At 40.1% G+C, this 20294-nt stretch overlaps 1 protein-coding gene across 1 annotated transcript; it reads right to left on the bottom strand.

Annotated features, from left to right (window-relative positions):
• Positions 1-3626: 3626 nt before the first annotated feature.
• LOC104492670 (protein PRR14L-like) lies at positions 3627-19287 on the bottom strand. The gene is made up of 9 exons (XM_010135255.1): positions 18823-19287; positions 17272-17353; positions 13144-16074; positions 10287-12495; positions 7087-7155; positions 6151-6319; positions 5767-5873; positions 4722-4793; positions 3627-4052 (listed from the first exon to the last, which is right to left on the bottom strand). The coding sequence occupies exons 1-9, from the start codon at positions 19285-19287 to the stop codon at positions 3776-3778; spliced, it is 6381 nt and encodes a 2126-aa protein (XP_010133557.1). The 3' UTR covers positions 3627-3775.
• Between the last annotated feature and the right edge of the window lie 1007 nt (positions 19288-20294).

Below are 20294 nucleotides of genomic sequence, written 5' to 3'. Positions count from 1 at the left end.
AGCTTTGGTTTAAAAGCATCATTCTGATGCCTTGCACAGACCGTAGTACATGAACCACAGGCCTGCATCTGTCCTGAATCTCTCAGTTCTGAACCTAGCATGAACTGCCTGTGCTGCCTCCTACTATTCCACTCCCTTAAGAGATGAATGCTGTCTCAACATTATGAATAGTAGCTAAGATTGTGCTTAAAATCCCCCAGATCTGTTTCTGATCCTGTTAAAGTATGGCAACAGATGAAGGAAACTAGAATTGCTGCTCCTTGCCCCACCAACAGCCCACCCAGTTACTTAACAGTGTTAATCTCTTTAGAGATTTGATCTCTTCTACCGATGTGCAAGACAGATATATCATGCATATTTACTGATACAAGCCTAAAGAAGGCCTTAAAAAACTAAAGGGTTCTCAGAAAAAATTTATTTCCATAAATTAAAAACACACACAAAAGAAACAGTAAAATTTTAGATTCACACAATATTTAAGAGAAACAAAATGCCAAGAGCATGACGGAAGCTAATGGCACAAGTGTACAAATTCTCACTGAGCTATTTGTTAACTTGATAGCCTCCTATAATAGACTTTTAATTCACAGTTACCATCCCTATTCTAGAATAGCGCCTGGAACAAAATATACCAAAGGGCCACCTCAGATGAATTACAAGACATGAGAATTGCTTGCAGAAAATCATATCCAGCAAGCATCAGAACTCACATGTACACAGCCACAAGACCAGCCAGGCAAATGCTGTAACATGCATTAAGTAGCCTTTGCTGCTTCAGTTATAGCATGATGAAAATAAGATTTTTAAATTTTATTTTTTGGGAAAGCGATCTTTCTACCTCCCATAATGAGCAAATTTAGCAAAGAGCTGCCTGGCTCTGCAAAACTTCCTACTGAGACTGTACGTGGCAAAAGCTCTGCAATTCTTCTCGAGCTGCAATAGACATCATTTTGCAAGCAGTATGTACAATGTCTTTCCACGATGACAACAAACCAAAATCCTCACCGGAGTGGGTTCCCTTATGAAAAGGCCAGTGTACATATCCTTCAGCTAAAGATGTATGCAAGACCCCAAGAGGTGCATCCTCTATGCTTTTCTCTTCCAATTACCTGGGACAGAAGCAGCTCGGAGTGGCAAATTCCTAGCTTCTGCACAGTCATCACTCCCAGCGTACAAGCAGCAGCCACAGGGAACAAGGCTGTTCCACGAGTGCTGTGAACAGCAAGAGGTGGGAAAGGAAGAAAGGAAAAGTGCGCAAGCGTGACTGACATCTGGGTGCTGGAGGGGGGAAGAGATGCTTTGTCTGTCTGAATTAGCTTACACCTCTATCATCACAGAAATACGAAACCAAGCCAGAATGGTGCTATACAGTTGGTTTTCCACAAACTAAGATTGGGGACAAGCTAGGCAACTGCAACATCATTTTGTAACTCCTCCAATTGCTGTAAACAAAAGAGAATCAAGTGTTTTCTTTGCTCTGCTCTTTCTGCTGTAGCTGTTAAAAAGAAATGTTATTTCAAAGCAATCGGAAACAAGACAGAGCAGGGAAGGAGACAAAAAAAACCCCAAAATCCAAAACACCCCCCCAATAAAAAACCAAACCAACCAAGCACCCCAAAACAACCCACCAGATTCCATGTTTTAAAGCACCTTAGAGCTCTTTTGAACTTTGCCTGGACCCAATTTTCCTCCCTCCCCACTCATATCCTTGTTTCCTTAAAAGACTCGTTAAGGTTACAGCTAAATTGTGTCACAGCACTACAAGTCTCCCATATAAACAGAAGGTGAATGAGTGCTGTGTAACAATCCCATTCCATAGCATAAAATCATAAAAATATATCTCGCTCTTGCCATAGCTTCCAACCAGCCAATAACTGGGCTAATAAGTATAGGGAAAGCTTCAAATATTTTTTAAAAGGCAGTCGGCCTTTATTTTTTGTGGATTTCTTTTTATAAAAATAAAGAGTATCAATTAAAAGCTTCTACAGCAGTCCAAAGAGGTTAACCAGACCTTGCTGCTGAAACAGTATAACAATATGTTCAAAGTTTGCCTGCCTTGTTATTTTATCCTCAAAACCCAAACACCACTACTGATTAAAGATAATTAGCCTGCAAATCAAGAATGTAAACTAGGAATCCCAGCACATAAGCTGGGAGCAAACCAAGCCCAGATTACTTTTCTTTCAAGACTCAGGCGCACACAGCGTAATGATCCTCTTCCATTTCTCTACTTTCGAAGCTCTGGAATTCAGCAGGTTGCTTGTCAGTTTGTAGTTTTCTGTTTGGTCACCAACAGAAGGTGGAGGAGCAACAGAAGGTAATGATGGTATTTTCGGTCCTGCCTTTATTGGAACTCTATCAAAAATACCTACCCACTAGATATATGCTCATTTTGAAGGTAAGTAGTAACTCTCTAATATGGGTAGGTAAATACGAAAGTGCAAGTTTCAAGTGACAAGTGAAAGAAAGAACAGACTAATTAAATTTGAGCATCCCAGCAGTGACGGCTTAGCCTGAATAACTTCTTTAGGCACTAAAGGACAGAAATTACCTGAACTGCAGCTAGCATTAATTTTGAGTTATGCTTCAAGTAAATTTGACATAAGTTATCCCAGAAGGGAGCTCTCTTCCCTCAAAAGGTATAGCTAAGAAATTGTCCAGTGCTGCGTCAGATAATTACAAATGGCCTGACATAATGGAAAAAAAAAATTTCCATGTGCTAGCAGGCTCTTTGTACATCACTGGCTATTGTGTACAAGTGCTGTACAGAAAATATCCAGTTATGAGCTACATGAATTGTAAATCTAAAATGGCAAAAAAACCCCTGAAGATGGGGAAAAAAAATTTCTTGTTAGCGTTACAATCAAATAGCTATTTTTAATGGAATTAACACCACTTAAAAATGATTTGCTGGTGTTCCCTGCATGCAGCACCTCAACTCAAACGAAAACCTCTACTTTTGTACCTTGCAGCTTAACATCCTCATGGGCTAATTACCTTGTCCTCTGGAGAAGAGGTTGGCATCAGCCAAATAGGTAAAAACTCTTTTGGGGAAAAATTAGTACTGGGCACAATTTCTTCTTAAAATGTTACCTCTTCTTGAGCTCGATCATGTTAAAAGGTGTCCTCATGCAGCAAATAAAGAAACAAAGTGCAAGTTATTTGAAGTCTAGTTATGTGGGGCTTCTGCTGCCTGAAGCCAGGAAGGGCACAGAAACTCCGAAGGAACCTTCTACATAAACAGAAGGAAGAAACAATTGAAAGCAAACCCAGACAGCTATTTTTAATTATTAGAAAGTTAGTGGTATATCAAGAATGTGTTTGCTAGAATTAATCTTTATCAAATACCATATCTCTTCTGTCAGGTTGTTCAAAATAGCTATTACAGTAACAACAGCAGACTCAAATGTGCAAATGATCTGGAGAACAGAGTTCTAGCATCACTGAAGGTGCACTACTTCCTCCTTTATACACCTACTCTACCCCCAAAACATGTTTAAACATCATTAAACATTAGCAGTAATTTCCAGGTTAGGGAAGGAATGGTAAATTGTATGTGGCTGTGTTACACTCAGACAGAGACCTAAAAGAATCCCTCCAATAGCATTTAAAAGAAATAATAAAATAGCACCTTAAAGAGGGCCACAGCCATAAACTGATCATCAGATACTAGAACAGAGTGGTAGAGTAATGTATGAAGAAGTCCAACGATTTCTCCCAACAGGACTAGAATAATAAAGGAGCTGATTGGACCATTTTCGGCTAAATGGCTCCCTCAGATACTAGAAGCCTGCTCCTGCTCAGCCTCCTTTGCAAAAAAGGCTTCAAGGTCCGTTAGCTTCTGACTCAGAAGAGCATCTAACTCTGCACTCTGTAGTGCAGCTTTTTTTGCTCGGGTGAAACTACCCACTGCTTTGACTTTGCTTCTTGTCTTCCTTTTCCGGGGAAGAGTAAAGTCCTGAAACTCCAGAATCCGCTTTCTCTTCTGCTGGCTGACAGAGATCAAGTGGCCATTTTTCTCCTTGGGCTCTTCAAAGATTGTTTCCAAGCTCCTGGTAAAAGCAAAAGACAGAACTCATGAGTACTCAAGAAGCAGTTGACCACCTTACAGATAGGGAGACTGGTGGATTTCCGAACCCAAGGAAACACGCTTCTAACTTTGACATTCTTCCTGTTCCTCCACACCTCTGGTAATGGTCATTTATCTGCAACTGCACGTCACCGCTAGCTAAACAATTTGTTACTGGTGCATAGACCAGATTTGGGTTGAATCTCCTTTTATCTGTACTTCAGTGCAAAAGCACAATTAGAGAATTTGGTTTTACAGAATAAGTAATTTGAACATAGATATTTAGCAGTCTTGATAAGCGGCCTATACTTGATGACAGGCAGTTACTCTTAGTATTTTAAAGAATATTTAGTTGCCTTTGAATTTTGAAAAACATAAGTACTGTACTTGGATGGAGGTTAGAATGAACAGGCAGATGAAAAACATGCTTAAACAGCTGTAAATTCTTGTTCATACTCTATTTCACTGCTTTCCATCCAAATAGTAAAAGATACTAATTTTGAATTAACTTTCTCTACCACTTTCAACTACAGCAATTTAAAAAATTTGCCTTCCTCTTAGCTTTCAGACACATTTAATCTCCTCTCTCTCTCTCTCCCTACCCAAGAGATTTCCACTTATCTTATGTTTCTCATCAGGAAGCAAAACCAACCTGGCTGGAGGAGGGGACTTATAGTTCTTGTTTGTGTAAATTTCTTCTAAACTAAATTCTTTCTTCTTAAGCCTGAAAAAGTAATGAACAAATCAATCAAGAAAAAGAATTTCAGAACCATCTCTCTTCACAACATGCAAATTTATGAGAAACAAGTATGGTTTGCATTCTGCACCTAAACACTAATTAATTATGCTTTACCTAATTGGGGACAGGGAGGAAAGAAAAATGAGGTTGTTAAGTACTTAGTTTCATACAGCGTTTTTACAAGGTCTGGCTCAAGACTTGCCATTTTTCTGCAGAGGTGAATGTTCCTTCTAGCTCTCTATGGTGTTTTGAAACAATGATGCTCAGAAGAAAGGGAAATCCCTTCACAGGTCACTTCTTTGTGGAAGCTTGAGACTGATTTAAAAAGTTAGTTACTGAGATTTAATTAGCAAGCTGATCTCTGAGGAAATGCATTCCTTGGTCAAAGCTGGCACTTCTGTTCAAGACAGAAGTGAACAGAACACTAGACGACTGACTGGAAAAGCTTTATCGATATCAGGCACTGTGATTGCCCGCATTTACACTGTACTAATGTTTCCCTAAGGTCGTATACCACGGACTGTGAAGAACTCCAACATAATTTGCAAAGATAGAACTTCCTAATAGATCACTTAATCTCACTGTACATTGTAAATGACTTATTTTCAATGTATATTTATCAATATGAACTTCTTTCTTCTTCAGAAAATCATTCCATTGCAGCTTAGTTTTTCACACTTTGTCTAAAACGCAGTCAGAATTAACATCCTATAGTTCTTCATTTATCCCTTTTCACTGGAAAAAAGTTATAGTCAAAGACCAATTTCTGCAGTCTGTAACAGCTGAAACAGCTGTGCCAATCTTTTCTTCTAAAGGAAGCAAACATCAGACGTGGCTCAACAGAAAGTGTACAGAACAGTGGTGGTTAAAAGAAGCATTTGTTGAAATAATTACAATGCTATGCAGGAGACACAAGCACCAGAGGCTGGTTTGAGTCCATTTAAAAGACAGTGCTCACCTTTTTGGTTTGGGAAGGCCCATTGGAGTAAGGTTAGGGTCTGGCTTAGGAACAGTTTTCCTGATTCGGATCTGTGAGACTTTCTTTGGCCTGTTTTCTGACTCAGTCTTAAAAAAGAAAAAAGTTAAAATGAAGGAAATAATGACTACTCTAGTCAACAGAAATCCCTTTTATTTTGAGTATACATTATCTATACAATAAACACTTCTCTTTGTTTTGCCACCTTCTCTCCTCTTGGATAAAAGAAAGCAGCAGCACAGACTAGGACTAGCAGCCTGTTTTCTCACCTCATCTTTTACAGTTACTAGGTAACATTCATCAGCAGTAGCTTCAAGTTCTGGGGAACCAAGAATCTGAGACATCGAAAATCTAAAATGAACTCACTTTTTTCAGTTCTGTGTCATCTTGTGATCTAAGACAGGCTGGAACAGAAGTATCAGCTTCATCAAGGGCACGGACCTGGAGCTCAGACACTGAAAGCCTGGTGGGAGATGACGATGATTCTGGGAGTGAGGAGGACTTTGGTAACAGAAGAGGGAATGAAGTTTCCAGACTGTAATAGAGAAGGAAGGGAACGTATGTAGATTAATACTCGATTTATGCTGCAGCAGCATTCCATGCTCTCAGATGATGTTCCTCATTTGCAATATGGGCACAAACAGCAATGCAGTTCACAGAAATTGCCCACATGAGTGAACACTTTCCTCTGGTACAGCCGAAAACTGCTGCAGCCTGCATTGGTCCTGAAACAGACCAAAATGCTTGTGTATTTGAACACATAATTTTAAATCCACTCTTCTCCTTTTTGCATAGTTCATCAGTTTATGGCTCCGTTTAGTAACTACTGAGAGAAAGTGATTAATCCTCCTTTTCTGCCAGCAAATGTGATACAACTATTAATTATATTTTTTGTTTACAGATAAATTTAAAAGATAGCTTTTATATCTGCCATCTTGACAGTGAAGAAGAATTGAAGGAAGTTTCAGCAGCTAACGCCCAGTCACTCAGACAGAAAGAACATATATCCTAGTAAGGAAACAAACTTCTATAGTTCCACATATTCATTTCATAAGAAATGGCACGATGTAGCTGAAAGTAACAGAATTGTTCTGTGCAATGATCTACACAGTGTTTGCATTAATGCCCCATCACACTTCTCCACTACATGATCCCGTCAGTTTACTTCACTAACTTTTTAATCAGAAAGCTATTCCTGGAGTGAACTGCCAAAAGCTGAAAGCCAAAATGACATAAGCAATTGCTTGCTGAGAAAGCTTATAATCCCACTACCCAGAATATGTACAAAGTCCAGAGACTCACCGTATCTCGTGACCTGCAGTCTGTAGTGCTTCCGTACTCTGTACAGGTAAGTGCGGTAACATGGCATAGCTGGTGTAAAAGAATAATGGAGGAGGGAGGAAAAAAATATGACAGAAATTAGGTCTACATTATAAAGAAGATGAGGGAAAAATTATTAGTATAAACTAGACTGTGAGACAAAAAGTGCTAATATCAGGAATGAGAATGGAAGACTAAAAACTAGACCGATACAAGAGCAAGCCACATCTGCCATTTAGTCCACTTCACTGACAGCGTGTTAGGGAAATAGTCCTACTTTCACCTAAAAATGGCAGTGATGAGAAAAGGAAATAAAAGTGCAGAAAGAGAGGGAGACAGGACTAGTCTGAAAGTAGTAATTATTTCTATGAAAGTCTATATTCCTCATTCAAAACCTCCAGTTTTTAAAATTAAAGTAACCAAAAACCTTGACGGATTTGGCTACTAAATAAAAAAAATGCATAGTGGCAACAGTAACACGTGAAAGGAACCATTCCAGAAGATTACCCCTCTGTTGTCTCTAACTCTTGAATATTAATTGATCGGAATAACCAAAGGCCTTTCCGTAAGGGTTGCTAATTACCACAATTCTATGGCATAGAAGTCAGCACAGCAGCTTGAAGTCCTTTATTATTAAGCTTTATTTTTGTGCCCACACTATTAATAGCAGGCAAAAAAACCCCAAACAGTTGCAACAGCTTTTATTACATTAAACAGCAAATCTTGTACTTGCTGTTCTCCCAGACCAACAGCTAAATGTACTTCACTGTTCTAAAGCAAAGAAGTTACAGCCAGACTGGAATGCTATGGAATAAATGAAAACCAACCGTGCTGGCAGCACACATACGTCCAAATAAAAGGAGGTCAGAAAGGCCCGTTTCTTGTGTTTGCCATTTAATATCAGATCTTTAATATTTTGTTTCTCTTAATGTTACACTTACTAACCCAACACTACTGGAACGTGTATCAACAGTCTCTATTGATAGAGGCAGAACTTACTGTTTTATATAATAATAATTAAAAAAATTACAGGGAGATTTAAAAAACCACTTTGGCAATTCTGAATCCAAATGGGCATTAATCAGAACTAAAATTCACTTAAAGAATGCTTTATGGCAGTGGAAGTGACAGAATATCTTAGGCAGAAGACTTACTCTAATTCCTTGATTTCCTAGTTATTAAAAACACTAATTAAGAATGAAATAATTTAAAGAGGATGAAACTCTTCCAGAAGAAAATAGCCACAGAGAATTTGGAACCAATTTTTAATTTTTCTGATTTTTAACTATCTTAAATGGGCAAAGATTTTTGTCATACTGGTTGCTGAAAATGCTTTTATACTGCACCAAACATACTTCTCATGTTCTTGTATTTATATAACAAACATTTATTCCATAGGAGATCAAACATTCCTTTTAACTCAGTGCATGCTACAATAACTACACTTGAAAGAAAATCTGAGTGAGGCAGAAGAATTAAGGCTACCTCATAAACATATCTGTAAGGTATGTTAGAGAAAAAACAAACTGAGTTTTAGACTATTTTAACTTCAGGTTGTTTTTCACTTGAAGTGAAAAGGTTTGATTTGACTTCTCTCCCTTTGGGATAAAGATCATTCATAGCAAAATGTTCCATTTTCAAATTACCCTTTACATTGACGATTAAATCCTCTTATAATTTATCTAACTGGATATGCTGTAACAAGCTGCCTAGGGGTCTGCAGACTTAAGTATAGGAGAAAATACAAGAGCCTAAGTCAACTCTGACCTCCCAGTCCAAGGCTAACATGCCTCAACAATAAAAATAATAAATTCACCTCATATACAGAGTAAGTTTTAAAAAGTAAGGTGTTTGTTTTGATTTTAAAGAATGGCAGCATCTTATTTTTAAGTTTGGTGCTCCAACTGTAGTTTACTGGTATGATTACTTCCAGAGCAATAATCTGTGTGCTAGAAAATGCAGCCTGATACATTGACTCATGTGGAATGAGAAAGAATGCAGGTCCAGTAGAATGCGCTGCAAAGTTATTTCTGCCATTATTCAAATTTATTCTTTGCAGATAATTTCCAGAATGGAGTAGTACTTTCATAAACTCACACCTCTGGTAGGCATTAGAATTTATACTAACAAGTGATGTACACTTAAACTTACAGGTATGTTATCAATTTATACAAGACAAAATGCAGCAGTAGTTATCTGGTAAGATTTTTGGTTAATACACATGTTGAGCTATGACATAAAATAAGCTGAATTCAAGAGTTCTCTAGAGGCTGCCATATTAATTAAAAGAATTAATTGAATGGACTTTTCTACAGTGCTCGTAAGCCTGTACTCTGTCCAGGAAGCCTCAAGACTGTAAAATCAGGGACTGAACTGACCTATGTCACTGAAACATAAAAGGCAAAATCTTTGTTCAAGAGCATGCAAAAATCCTGCGAGAGCTGGAATCTCTTCTCTCATTGTGTTTCTTAGTAAAAAGATCTCAAATACCAATAGCAAAGTTAAATTAAATATGCAGAGTAGATTTCAGTCCTCTTACCACTCATAACGAGAATGATACACACACAGAAATTCATTACCAGCCTGAACTGGAGCTACAGTTGCTTGTGCCGACAACACATCAGGCACACACTATCAAAAGGCACAGCATACATAAAGAGGTTTCAATTAGCATAGAACAGCCATGGAACACAATAAAAAATTTAACTGAATGCCCCCCCACCCCGCCTCCCCTTAGGATTCTTCCTAATCTGAGATGGAGCATTTTACAGTGGTTCCAAGTGGCACTTGTGGCTCAGACCTCTGAAAAAAACTTTCCTACCTCCGAAATCCAGTTGTTCTGCAGTCACTCTGAATAGACCTAACGAAGTAGCTCACCTTTCTGCATTATATATTCTGATGCATGGTGTGTTTATTTTGCAAGGGAGAAGAAAATAGAGTTAGCCATTCTGCCAAAACAGGATAGTATTAAAGAGGTGAAGGCAAATATATTTAATTCAGCTGAAAGACTGTTCCGTACGGAAGACTCTTCCAGGTTGAGCCATTTTTGGAGCAGAATGCGAAATCTGGAACAGGGGAAACTGACCCTCCAATGCAAGCTGCAGTTACCCTCTCCCTCCCAAAAAGGAGCAAGTACATACCCTATACATATTTAATCTCAGAAATAAGTTGACGGTTTTTACCTGTTCTCGATGCCCACACTTGGCTGCCACTTGCAGTGATTGGAATGGAGAGGAGTGATTTCGGAGGGACAGGCAGAAGGACCATGCTGGCTCCATATGGACAGAACCCTGCCCAGTGAGTATGGCAACGAAGAGACGAGGTCATCTGATATAGAAGTTGGATACCTTGCCCCTTTCAAACCCTGTGCAAACTGTGATATAAATAGTCTCTGGATGGTAGGAACATGACTGGTTAAGTTTCTTCTTCTTGTCCAAATCCTGTAACATCCGGGGGAAGAAAGTGCTAACACTGTGTGAAGGCCAAGCATGGAGCAACCTCCTCTTCTTTCAGCTACGGCATTTCTTCCATGGTCAGGACGAAGGGCAACAGCCTTTCGGGTTGTTACAGAGAGAGAGGAATGCAGCTCATCATTTAGACTGGCATCTTCCTTGAAAGCTGCTGCATCTGAACAGCTCTGAGACAGGAGAAAAGAGAAAGTCCACTCTGCAGGTGATGCTGTCATTTCTCCCAGAACTGGTCCGTGAGGTACAGAGTGCTGGGATGTAATCCCTGTGAGGTCTGTCACAGGACTGGAGTCCAATTTTATGTGAAAAGAAATTGGGAAAGCTGGGGTATCCAAGAAACAGGTTGGAGGCTTGTGGCTCAAGTCCGAAAAAGGTATTTTGGTAGATTCTACAGGATAAAGTGCCAAAGGCTGAAAGCTGAACATCTTGGTGCACCAACTGTCAGCCCAGCGTGAGTGTAAGTTCCTGTTAATGCACGAAAAGACTTCCAATAGATTTTTAGATCTACGTTGGCTGTACCTCTCACTCACTGGAAGAATTTCAGAAGAATACAGCAGAGGTTCTAAATTATGGATATTTTTGGCAGGTGCCAGGAGTTTGCTAGCCATTGCAGACAGCTTGCTCAACAGTGCTGGTTCTTTGGTACATTTTCTGAATTTCAAGCTGTTCAACAAACTGCAACTCTTGGCCCTCTGCCTTGGCATATGCACAAAACTCATGGCTGTTTCCATTTCCATTGTTGGTGGTTTACAGGGAAATAACAAAGATTTGAGAAGTGAGTTTTCCTGCTTAGGGAATGTTTCCGAGGGAATCTCAAAAAAAGGTGAACTTTTAATTTTTCTGCTTTTTCTTACAGTTTTTAGCTGATAGGATGTGGGAAGCTTTTTGCATGCCCTTCCAGGCTGTATTTTCAATGGAAGAGATCCTCTTGGTTTATTCGTAGTTCCAAAGGCACCAGGGATTCTATCACACCCTAAATTAAGGTTCAGGTTTTCCACTTCTGAATCCTGAGTCTTCAAAAACTGTGAACTAATAATATCTGTGGTAATCTTTGGCCTTTTGACTTCTTGTAAAGTGCTACATACTTTATTTTCACTGGTTCTGACAGAAAAAATCTCTGAAGGATCTTCAAGCTTCATACTTCTTGATGTCATCAACTCATCTGAAGAGCTGCACAAGATCTCAGAACTGTGCAACGTACTTGGTTGCAGTACGATTTTTGCTTTCTCTTGGTGTTTTGACTTCCGCTCTTGTTGTGCCTTAGCTGACAGATGTACTTGCATCTTCTCATGCTTCTTCTTTCGTTTAAGTACCTGACATTTCTCTACTTGTTGAAGTCTCTCTGAACCCAAAGCCTCATTTTCCTTGCAAACTGAACGAGCTGGAATAGCGTCCTTGTCTTCTGCAATCTCCTTTACATTGTCTTTGCTCTGTGCTTTTAATTTGTAAGGCACATGTACTTCACTGCAAACCACACAGTTGGAGGTTGGTTCTTTGCAGCTGTTTGGTAGTACACTCACAGGTGGATAAAATGTGGGTGTTGTATTATACTGCAATTCGGGTGACGGTTCTGTGTCAGACACATCTTCAGCTTGACAGTCACGCACAGTTTCTGAAAGCAGACTGGTACCAGCTAAGTTTGTGAATTTTTTATCCTTTTTTCTTTCTTTTGAATGATTATTTAGGTTAGATCTTGGGATTTCTTCCAAAACCTTTCCACATTTCTCAGTACTGAGAGGGACTATTTTGCTACCAGACTCTTTTGAATATTGTAACAAGGCCCCTAGACAACCTTCTCCATCAAGAAAAGAATCTATGGGCAACTTTTTTCTGGAGGCTACTTCTCTTTCCATCTTCTCTTTTACACATGTCTTCTTGAACTTCTCTCCACAGTGAGTACTTTTTGGTGAGGTCCCATCCACGCCTTTTACAGTCAGCGTGCCATGCACCTCATCTCTCAGAACTTCTTTGCTGTGTGCACAAACTCCTGAGCTTTGTGCACCACTGACAAAGCCAGTTGCCGTTTCATTCTCTGAAGACGTAATCTCAGTATTGCTGGCTTTTCTCTTAACAGATGTTGTTACACTAAGAGGTTTTGTCACTGAAGAATCTTTGCTAAAAACTTTGGCTGAAGACAAATCATGATTATCTACTTGTGTATTCTTGGATGCCATACACAGCTTTTCTTTCTCAGGCAGAGAGATTCCCAAGTTCAGAGCTGACAGTGTTTCTGAATCTGCCTGAGACTCATTAACAGATTCTTGGATGTCAAACTTTCCGAAATGGGATGGACCAGTACCCTTCTGAGCAACAGTTTCTTTACCAGGCTCAAATGTTAACTGCGGGCAAGAGTTATTTAAGGTTGATTTTATTCTCGGACTTTTTTTGTTTTCTGTCTCTGAAAGCACATTTGTATTTTCTGGCTTATATGACAGACTCCCATGAATTGATGAGAAAGGCGATAATCGGGCACTTACTGGATTTTCCTGGTCCTCCACCAACCACTTCCTCTTTGGCAAAGATTGCTGCATTTTGTTTCCTGCAAACACGAGCTCTCCTTTCTCTTTTGCACATTTGGTAAGGCAAGCTTGCTGTAAGCAATGCGATTTGTTACCAGAAAAGCTTTCTTCAAGAGTTCCTTTATCTTCTCTTTCACATCCGTTCTTGCGTCCTTTTAGTTTGATTGTATTCTCTTCCGTTAGATCACTGACGAAGCCCATGTATCCTGAACAGTCCTCATTTCTCACACCACTTAAAGAGTCCAAATCTACTACACTGTGTTTTAGAGTTCTCTGAAAACTGTCTTCTCTCGCATATTTATGAACGAACGGAGGCAGGTCATTACCTGGTTTTAACAGTATCTCTTCACTTTGACTAGAGCCAATTGGTAGTTTGGTTTCTTCCACAGAAGTAGTGGTCGTTTGTAAGCCAGGGTTTGGATGGATGTTTGAAGTTTCTAAATGTTTCTCACTGCCTGGAACTGGACCATCAAACTCACTCTGACATGCAAGACACTGATTTTCCATTGGATGAAGGGTCTTTCCTGTTTGGCTACCACGTTGTGTTTGAATATTCATGTTGTTGAGTAAAGGACATGTATCACAGATTGAAGCACCATGCCCAGAGGAATTGGCTGTGAGTGATGACACTTCTTTCATCTCGTATGTACCTAGTTCTCTCTTCTTTGGGCCTGATGAAGAGTGGCAAAATCCAAAACGATGAAGACTTTTTTTGTTCAAATATCTAACTAATAGTTGTTCACTAGTCTTATTTCTCTGATTGCCTTCAAGAGCCTTTGGAGAATCCATAGTTCTTAATCTAGCAAATTCATCTGTCTGGAGAGCACACATACTGATTTGTTCTTTTGCCTCATCTCTGTCACAAACAATTTCACTGCCTTCTGTTACTTCACAAAGATCAAATTGTTTCACAACATCCATATTGTTATTTGAAATCTCATCTCTTATCAAGGTAGCAACAGACTTCTCTGCAGCGTAAGCTGAGCAAACCATGTCTTTTGCTGTGGAAACGTCATTTATCCCTTGCAGATCTACACCTCTGTTGCCCCAGTCACCTTCACAAGGAAGAGATCCACATGCCAAAGGGAAGTGTGCTTCTGGAAAGATGCTTGCCCTTTTACTATTACATCCAGCTGAAGCTTCTCCTTCCAAACCCTCATTTTCTTCAGTTGTCTCAACAACCTCAGTGTTAAAAGCATGACTGTTCCGGAGAACATCATCTACACATGTCCTCCCTGACACAATACAGAAAGTACTGGCAGCTGTAGACTGGTCTTTTATATTCTGATTATTACAATTCCATGTGTCACTATGTTCATTTTCTAAACCAGTGACCATAGTCTCTGTATTTCCCACTGAAGACTTCATGTTCTTCTGGGAAAGTTTGCTTGTCACATTAGGGTTATTGAAAATTCTGGAACTTACTGAAGACTTGAATTTGTCTTTCTGAAGCACAATTTCAGTGACTTGTTCCTCTGTTGTTCCAGAAGCACCAATCAATTCTTTTCCAGACAGATTATCCTGAGCCTTGTCCCTGCTTGAAACTTCATTAACAGTGCAAGGAAGACACTCATTACAATGAGGTTCTCTTGATTTTTGTGCAACAGGAGGCAGAGTTACATTTAGTGTATAAATCAAATCAGTTTCTTTGCCAGTGGACAAACTATCATTACTAGTTGCTTCTGTAGCTTTTAATAAACTGCCAGCCAACTCTTCTAATGTCTCCTCAGATTCCTTTCCAAGCCGTTGTGCCTCAGGTGAATCTCTTTCTAGCTTGGCACTAAGATCCAGACTGCTGTGGCTACTGGGAGGAGAAATTTTACTGGAGGTATTATAAAAGCATATGTCTGCTGGTCCAATTTCATGGGAAGCAAAGTTGCTCGTTTCCATTGATTGACTATTTTCTTCTGTATCATCCTTGCATAGATCACTGACAGAGAATTGCCACTGGTCCTTTTTCAATTTATTACCTTCAGATGGGACCATTTTTAATTTTTCTTTTGAGAACTCTTCAGGAGATGAAGCAGCAGAACACAAAACTGAAGAATGATAGTGTTCAGAATTAGCATCCTCCTGAGCTTTGGGCCAACTACGAACTTCAACGTTATCTCCCACAGCCATTTTTCTCTGGACTTCAGCAGCCTCTTCAAATTCAGAGCTGTATGATTTAGCTAGACTAGCACTTACTTCCTTATGATCAATTTTAGCACTAGATAATCCTTTGCTCCTTACCACTGAGATCTGCTTTACGGGTGTGGATGTAGAGGTCTGGATTTCCGTAAACTCAGTTCCATGATCATGAGCCTGACTTTCAATGGTTTGGGGAAGATACTTTTTGGAGGTTTCACTGATAATCCCATGGACTGCAGTACTATTATTATTTTCTAGAGACATATTTCTAAAGTCCACATAACAGATGCTTTGCAGAACCGAATATAAAACTTCCGAACTTTTTGTGGAGAGCGTGCTACTGCTTTCTACTGATGACAACCTATGAGGTTCATTATGTGTAGGTACAGGACCAGTACAGAAGTCATGAGCATTGTCTTCTTCATTCTGCTGATAAGTCTGGCAATTAGCAAGTGAAGTATTGAATTCAGTTACAGGATTTTGTCTGGGTAACTTTTCTTCTCTAGTCTCCAGAATAGATACATTACCCCCTGCTCTCAACAGCATGGCAGTACGGGCTTTCGACCCATTATACTCATTTGTTTCTTGTGGATGCTCTGTGGCTGATCCATTGTCCATGACTTTTAAAGGCTCTAGAAAATCTAACGTGCTGGTTTCTGAAGCCCCAGCTCTGGCCATGACTGTGTCTATGTCTGGGCATTCATTGCTCTCAGGTGGAAGACCTTTACTCACTCTGTCACTCCTGCATCCTGCTTTACTAAATATCCTAGTCCCATCAGCCTTCATACCTTGTACTTCTTCAGTGAGCTTTGGCAGAGTTTCAGCTGTCACCTGAACATTTGCTTGGATTTCTTCTGCGTAAGAAAAAATAAAGCAAATCAGAACCACAAGCTAATTTAGAAGCTTAGAAATTTACTAAGATCCTTTTAACATTGTACACAATATTGTGCACAGCACTGGTTACCAAAATGTTTTTAAAAGAGAGAATTGATGCTAGCAATTCTACTGCAAGCCTTTAGAACTAAACCCAAACTACCCCCACACAAACGCCAGGTAACAAATGCAATCCTCTTCAACGCAGACACTCCCCAGACCTCTGGTTTCAGATTCCTCAAATGTGAAGTGAGGTGCAACGCAGGTCCCATAACTCCATACGTATGAGGTCACAGCCAACATCATAATGCTTATTTGTAACATCAAATCTCAACACAGCTGGGTACTTCCTCTGCTCTATCCTAGAAATACAGCTGTGCATTGAGCGGCCATTTCAACGTCTTCCTTGAAGGCTCTTTCATCAGTAAGACATCCCGAGGAAGACACCACATACCTCATTCTGTCCAAACAACTACAATCATTAACAAACTTTTCTCTGACATCACAAAGAAGATGCTAATTCAAAAAATTACAGTTACTGTGGAATATCTTCATATTCAAAACTTTACACGGAACATATTTGCTCAGACTTCTGCACAACTTTTTCGTATTTTCTGCTAAGGACAAGACTAAATGGAATTCTGCTAAATACAAGTTCTAGTTATGAGAGCACAGAGGAGGAAAGAAAAGAATTACTCAATGCAGGCAAAGTGATCAAAGTATTCAGAGCTAGAGGATTATGGATCATAATGAAATTAAGAATTAGTTTTGAGGTCTTCTTCCTTTAGATTCTGCACTTTTATTTTTTAAAACGTTATAAAAGGAATGAGTCAGACTTTTTCACATCTTTGTTATTACTGCTCTCACATTATCTGGCTTTGAAACAAAAGGAGATGCAAAACATCTGCTATCAATAACTGCTTTGGGGCAAAAAAAGTATTTGAACTAAATAACTAAAACATATTTTGTACATAAAAGGCCTTCAGGAAAGTACACATGCTGTCAGGAGAAAGCAGAGAATTAAGTTTTCATATCGTTCTAGCTACGCAGGGTAATAGTTTCTACTGTAAAGCAAAATAAATAAGCGATCCTGCAATCACTCATCAATTTTAAATCAACAAGAAGTAATCTGGCAGAGAAGCAAGGGTTAGATAGGGATGTACAACTAAAATATGCACCTGTGTTCCTCAGGGATCCTGCTATTTCCATGCAACAGGTTCTCAAAGACTTCACCTCACGTTGGTGTAAGTGAGGGTCCTTCTGAAATAAGATAGAAATATTGGTGGAGATTGATTGATTTTCTGACACATTTAGCATGTTTCAGGGACTGTACCTGCTCTGTGAGGTTAGTTCTGAATAAGAAAACCACCAAGAAACCTCAGAACGTGCCAGCCCTTGAACAGAGGCAGCCTTGTGTCCCAAGAGGTTCACACAACCACTTGCCATTCCTTTCTGAACCTATCAGTCACTATCATCTCACCATCAAACAATGATGCATCCAGAAAGGAGTGGCACTTAACAGCAGCGAAGTTTTGCACCGCAAGCAGCTGAAGCGTAAGTGCCTTAAAATGCAAATCGTCACAAGTTTGACTCAGAGGAGCAACCCAGTCTCCAAGTCTACCTCACACCCCCACACAATTGCTGTACACCTCTGGTAAGACGCCTACACCTTCTGGTCCTTAGTAGGACTTGCCTTCTCCCCCTCCTCGCCTTGGCTCAAAACCACAAACCCAAGAACTGACAACCTAGGTCTAGAAAAAAAACCACACCCCGCAACCAAACCACCTGCCTTTTGAAGTATGTGAAAATTCATCTTGGAAAACTGAATGACTATGGAAAATGTAATTAATTTTATTTTCACAAACTTCCAAATAAATCAAACAGATATCAAAATCCAGAGTTAAAACCACAAAGTATTCTGGTATTATGCAACGTCCAGTAACTACTGTAAAACACGCACCTATGCACCTTATCCAGGTATTTCCCGGCTGGTGTGTTCAGTCACAATACTTTTTTTCCCCCCTCCTAAGTTCTTTTGGTGTGCATGAAAAGTGTTTAAAGAAAAACAATCAAGAAATGCACTAATGTCAATTTTTAAAGAGTTTTGTGTCTTCAGTTTTTAAGAAGGTATTCTTTGGCACATTTTCCAGCACCCTTCACCTAGCAATAACATTTTTATCATCATTGTTTGCTAGAGAGGAGGATAAAAAAACCCCAACCATGACTATGTGAATGTCTCATTCTGAAAGAGGAAACTAACAGTGATTTCCTCTCTAATTACAAACAATAATTCCAAAAATAAAGAATAATTTTTACTTTTAAAATTAAAAAATAACTATTAGTGGTTAGTACCCTGACTGTGGACAACAGTATCAGTGGAATATGCTGTACCCAGAAAACATGGATATTGAGCACGGAATTTTCAAAGTTGTTTCTCTTCTCCTTTTTAGCCACCAGTCAGTTTTGGTTTTTGTTCTTTGTTCTGTTACAAACCAGACTCGCACCATTCCAACAGTATTTCAGAAAGTGAAGAGCTTGGTATTTTAAAATACTGCTGGTCTACTGATGTACAGTCTAATTTTCACTGGACCACGACAATCCAAATAATGACACACATGCCAGAAGAAAGAAATAACCAACGGGAAACCACGTGGACAAAGTCCTCTGTCCAATCACTCTAACCCTAAATTCAGAATATCATGCAGGGATGAATTTTGGCATTTGCTTACTTGTTCTGACCAACTCTCCCCAGGAGTTAAAGCACAGGACTCAGCATGATACTCCTCAGCATCTTGTGCCTCTTGATCTTCCTTCTGGTATCCATCACTAACACAGTCTAGTTTCCTGAAGTTTCTTTTTTTGTTTCTTTCATCCTCTTCAAGGTCTCCAGCTTTTAGTAATGCATCGGTAAGGGATTCTGCTGGTGCAGGAGAAATCACCTTGAGCGTATTGCCCAAATCCTCGGTCGTCTGGCAAAAGATTTCGACTTCAGAAGTCCTGCGATGCCCTGCTGACAGACCACCCCTGTGTGCTAGCACAGGCATGGATACGCCAGATTTTGCATCTAATCCAACGTCAGGCTCCGGCAGGGCCATGAGTTCAGTGGAGATGCTCTCCGGCAGTCCAGCGTACAACTCCGCTCTTACAGCAGACACAGAAGAATCGAGGAGAGGTTCCAGCCCAGATGATAGCATCAGGGCAGGTGAAGATCAGTTGTCCTGAGCTTTCAACAGTTTACCCTAGAAATAAAAGCAATGTTAAATCAGTGTACATAAAAGTAATCTCTAGATTAAAAGGAAAAGCTTCACTCTTCAAGATTCCAGCATATATACTGAAGAAAGATATTTCCAAGTATTTTTTAAAGAAAGGAGCCAGGAAACATTTGAGTATCTACTTAAGTAAACACTTCATTAACAAAAGAAGAGAACACGGACAAAGAGATCTTCCCAACCCCATTTTCATATCGAAAAGTCTCTCTGCAGATATAACCTCACCTTCTGGAAACCCTGAACAGAGGCTGTAACACAAATCGCTAGGGCTTCTATTAGACATCGTACTCCTTAGTGAAAACTAAAGCACCATTTTTTTTCCTGTGATCTTCCTAAGTCTCTCATATTTGGAAAAGCAAACCCAATTTTTCTTCATACATTTTCTGCATGGAAGAACCCTTTTCAAGTCATGGTTCATCATATCCTGTGCCTCACACAGACACCTGACATGCTGTGTGAAGGATGCGTTGCGCCAGCGCCACTTTTCCACGCAGCCCCAGTAGTGGTGTCCAGATCCTCTCCCGCCCTCACTGGTCCCCAGTACCTGCTTTGCCAGCCTGAGCGCACGGCAGGCGCTTCACTCTGGAGAGGGGTTCTGACCCACTGACACAAGCACTGCCAGGGCGAGGAAACCCGGGTGTGAAACTGCTACAGTCTGATCGCTCCTGACGACACTGTCACAGACAGCAACGGGCTAAACTAGGTTTTACAGAAGCATCAGCTGCTCGGTTTACAAAATCCGAGGTTATCAGCCAAGCAGTGGCCTCTCTGCTCCCTAAGCAAAACCAGCCCGCAGAGAAAGGGGCTCCGCTCGCACCAGCCAGACGGGGACACAGAGGACAACGGTCTTTAGGGAACGGTCACCTTCCTGGCGGTACCGACTAGTCCCTGCCCCGGTGCGGGCCGCCCCGGGCTGCAGACGCGCCGGCTGC

This window comes from Buceros rhinoceros, unplaced genomic scaffold (genome assembly GCF_000710305.1).
Source record: "Buceros rhinoceros silvestris isolate BGI_N320 unplaced genomic scaffold, ASM71030v1 scaffold37234, whole genome shotgun sequence".
NCBI lineage: Eukaryota > Metazoa > Chordata > Aves > Bucerotiformes > Bucerotidae > Buceros > Buceros rhinoceros.
The sequence above is the reverse complement of the archived record's forward strand: the minus strand, read 5'-3'. Positions and strand labels throughout refer to the sequence as shown.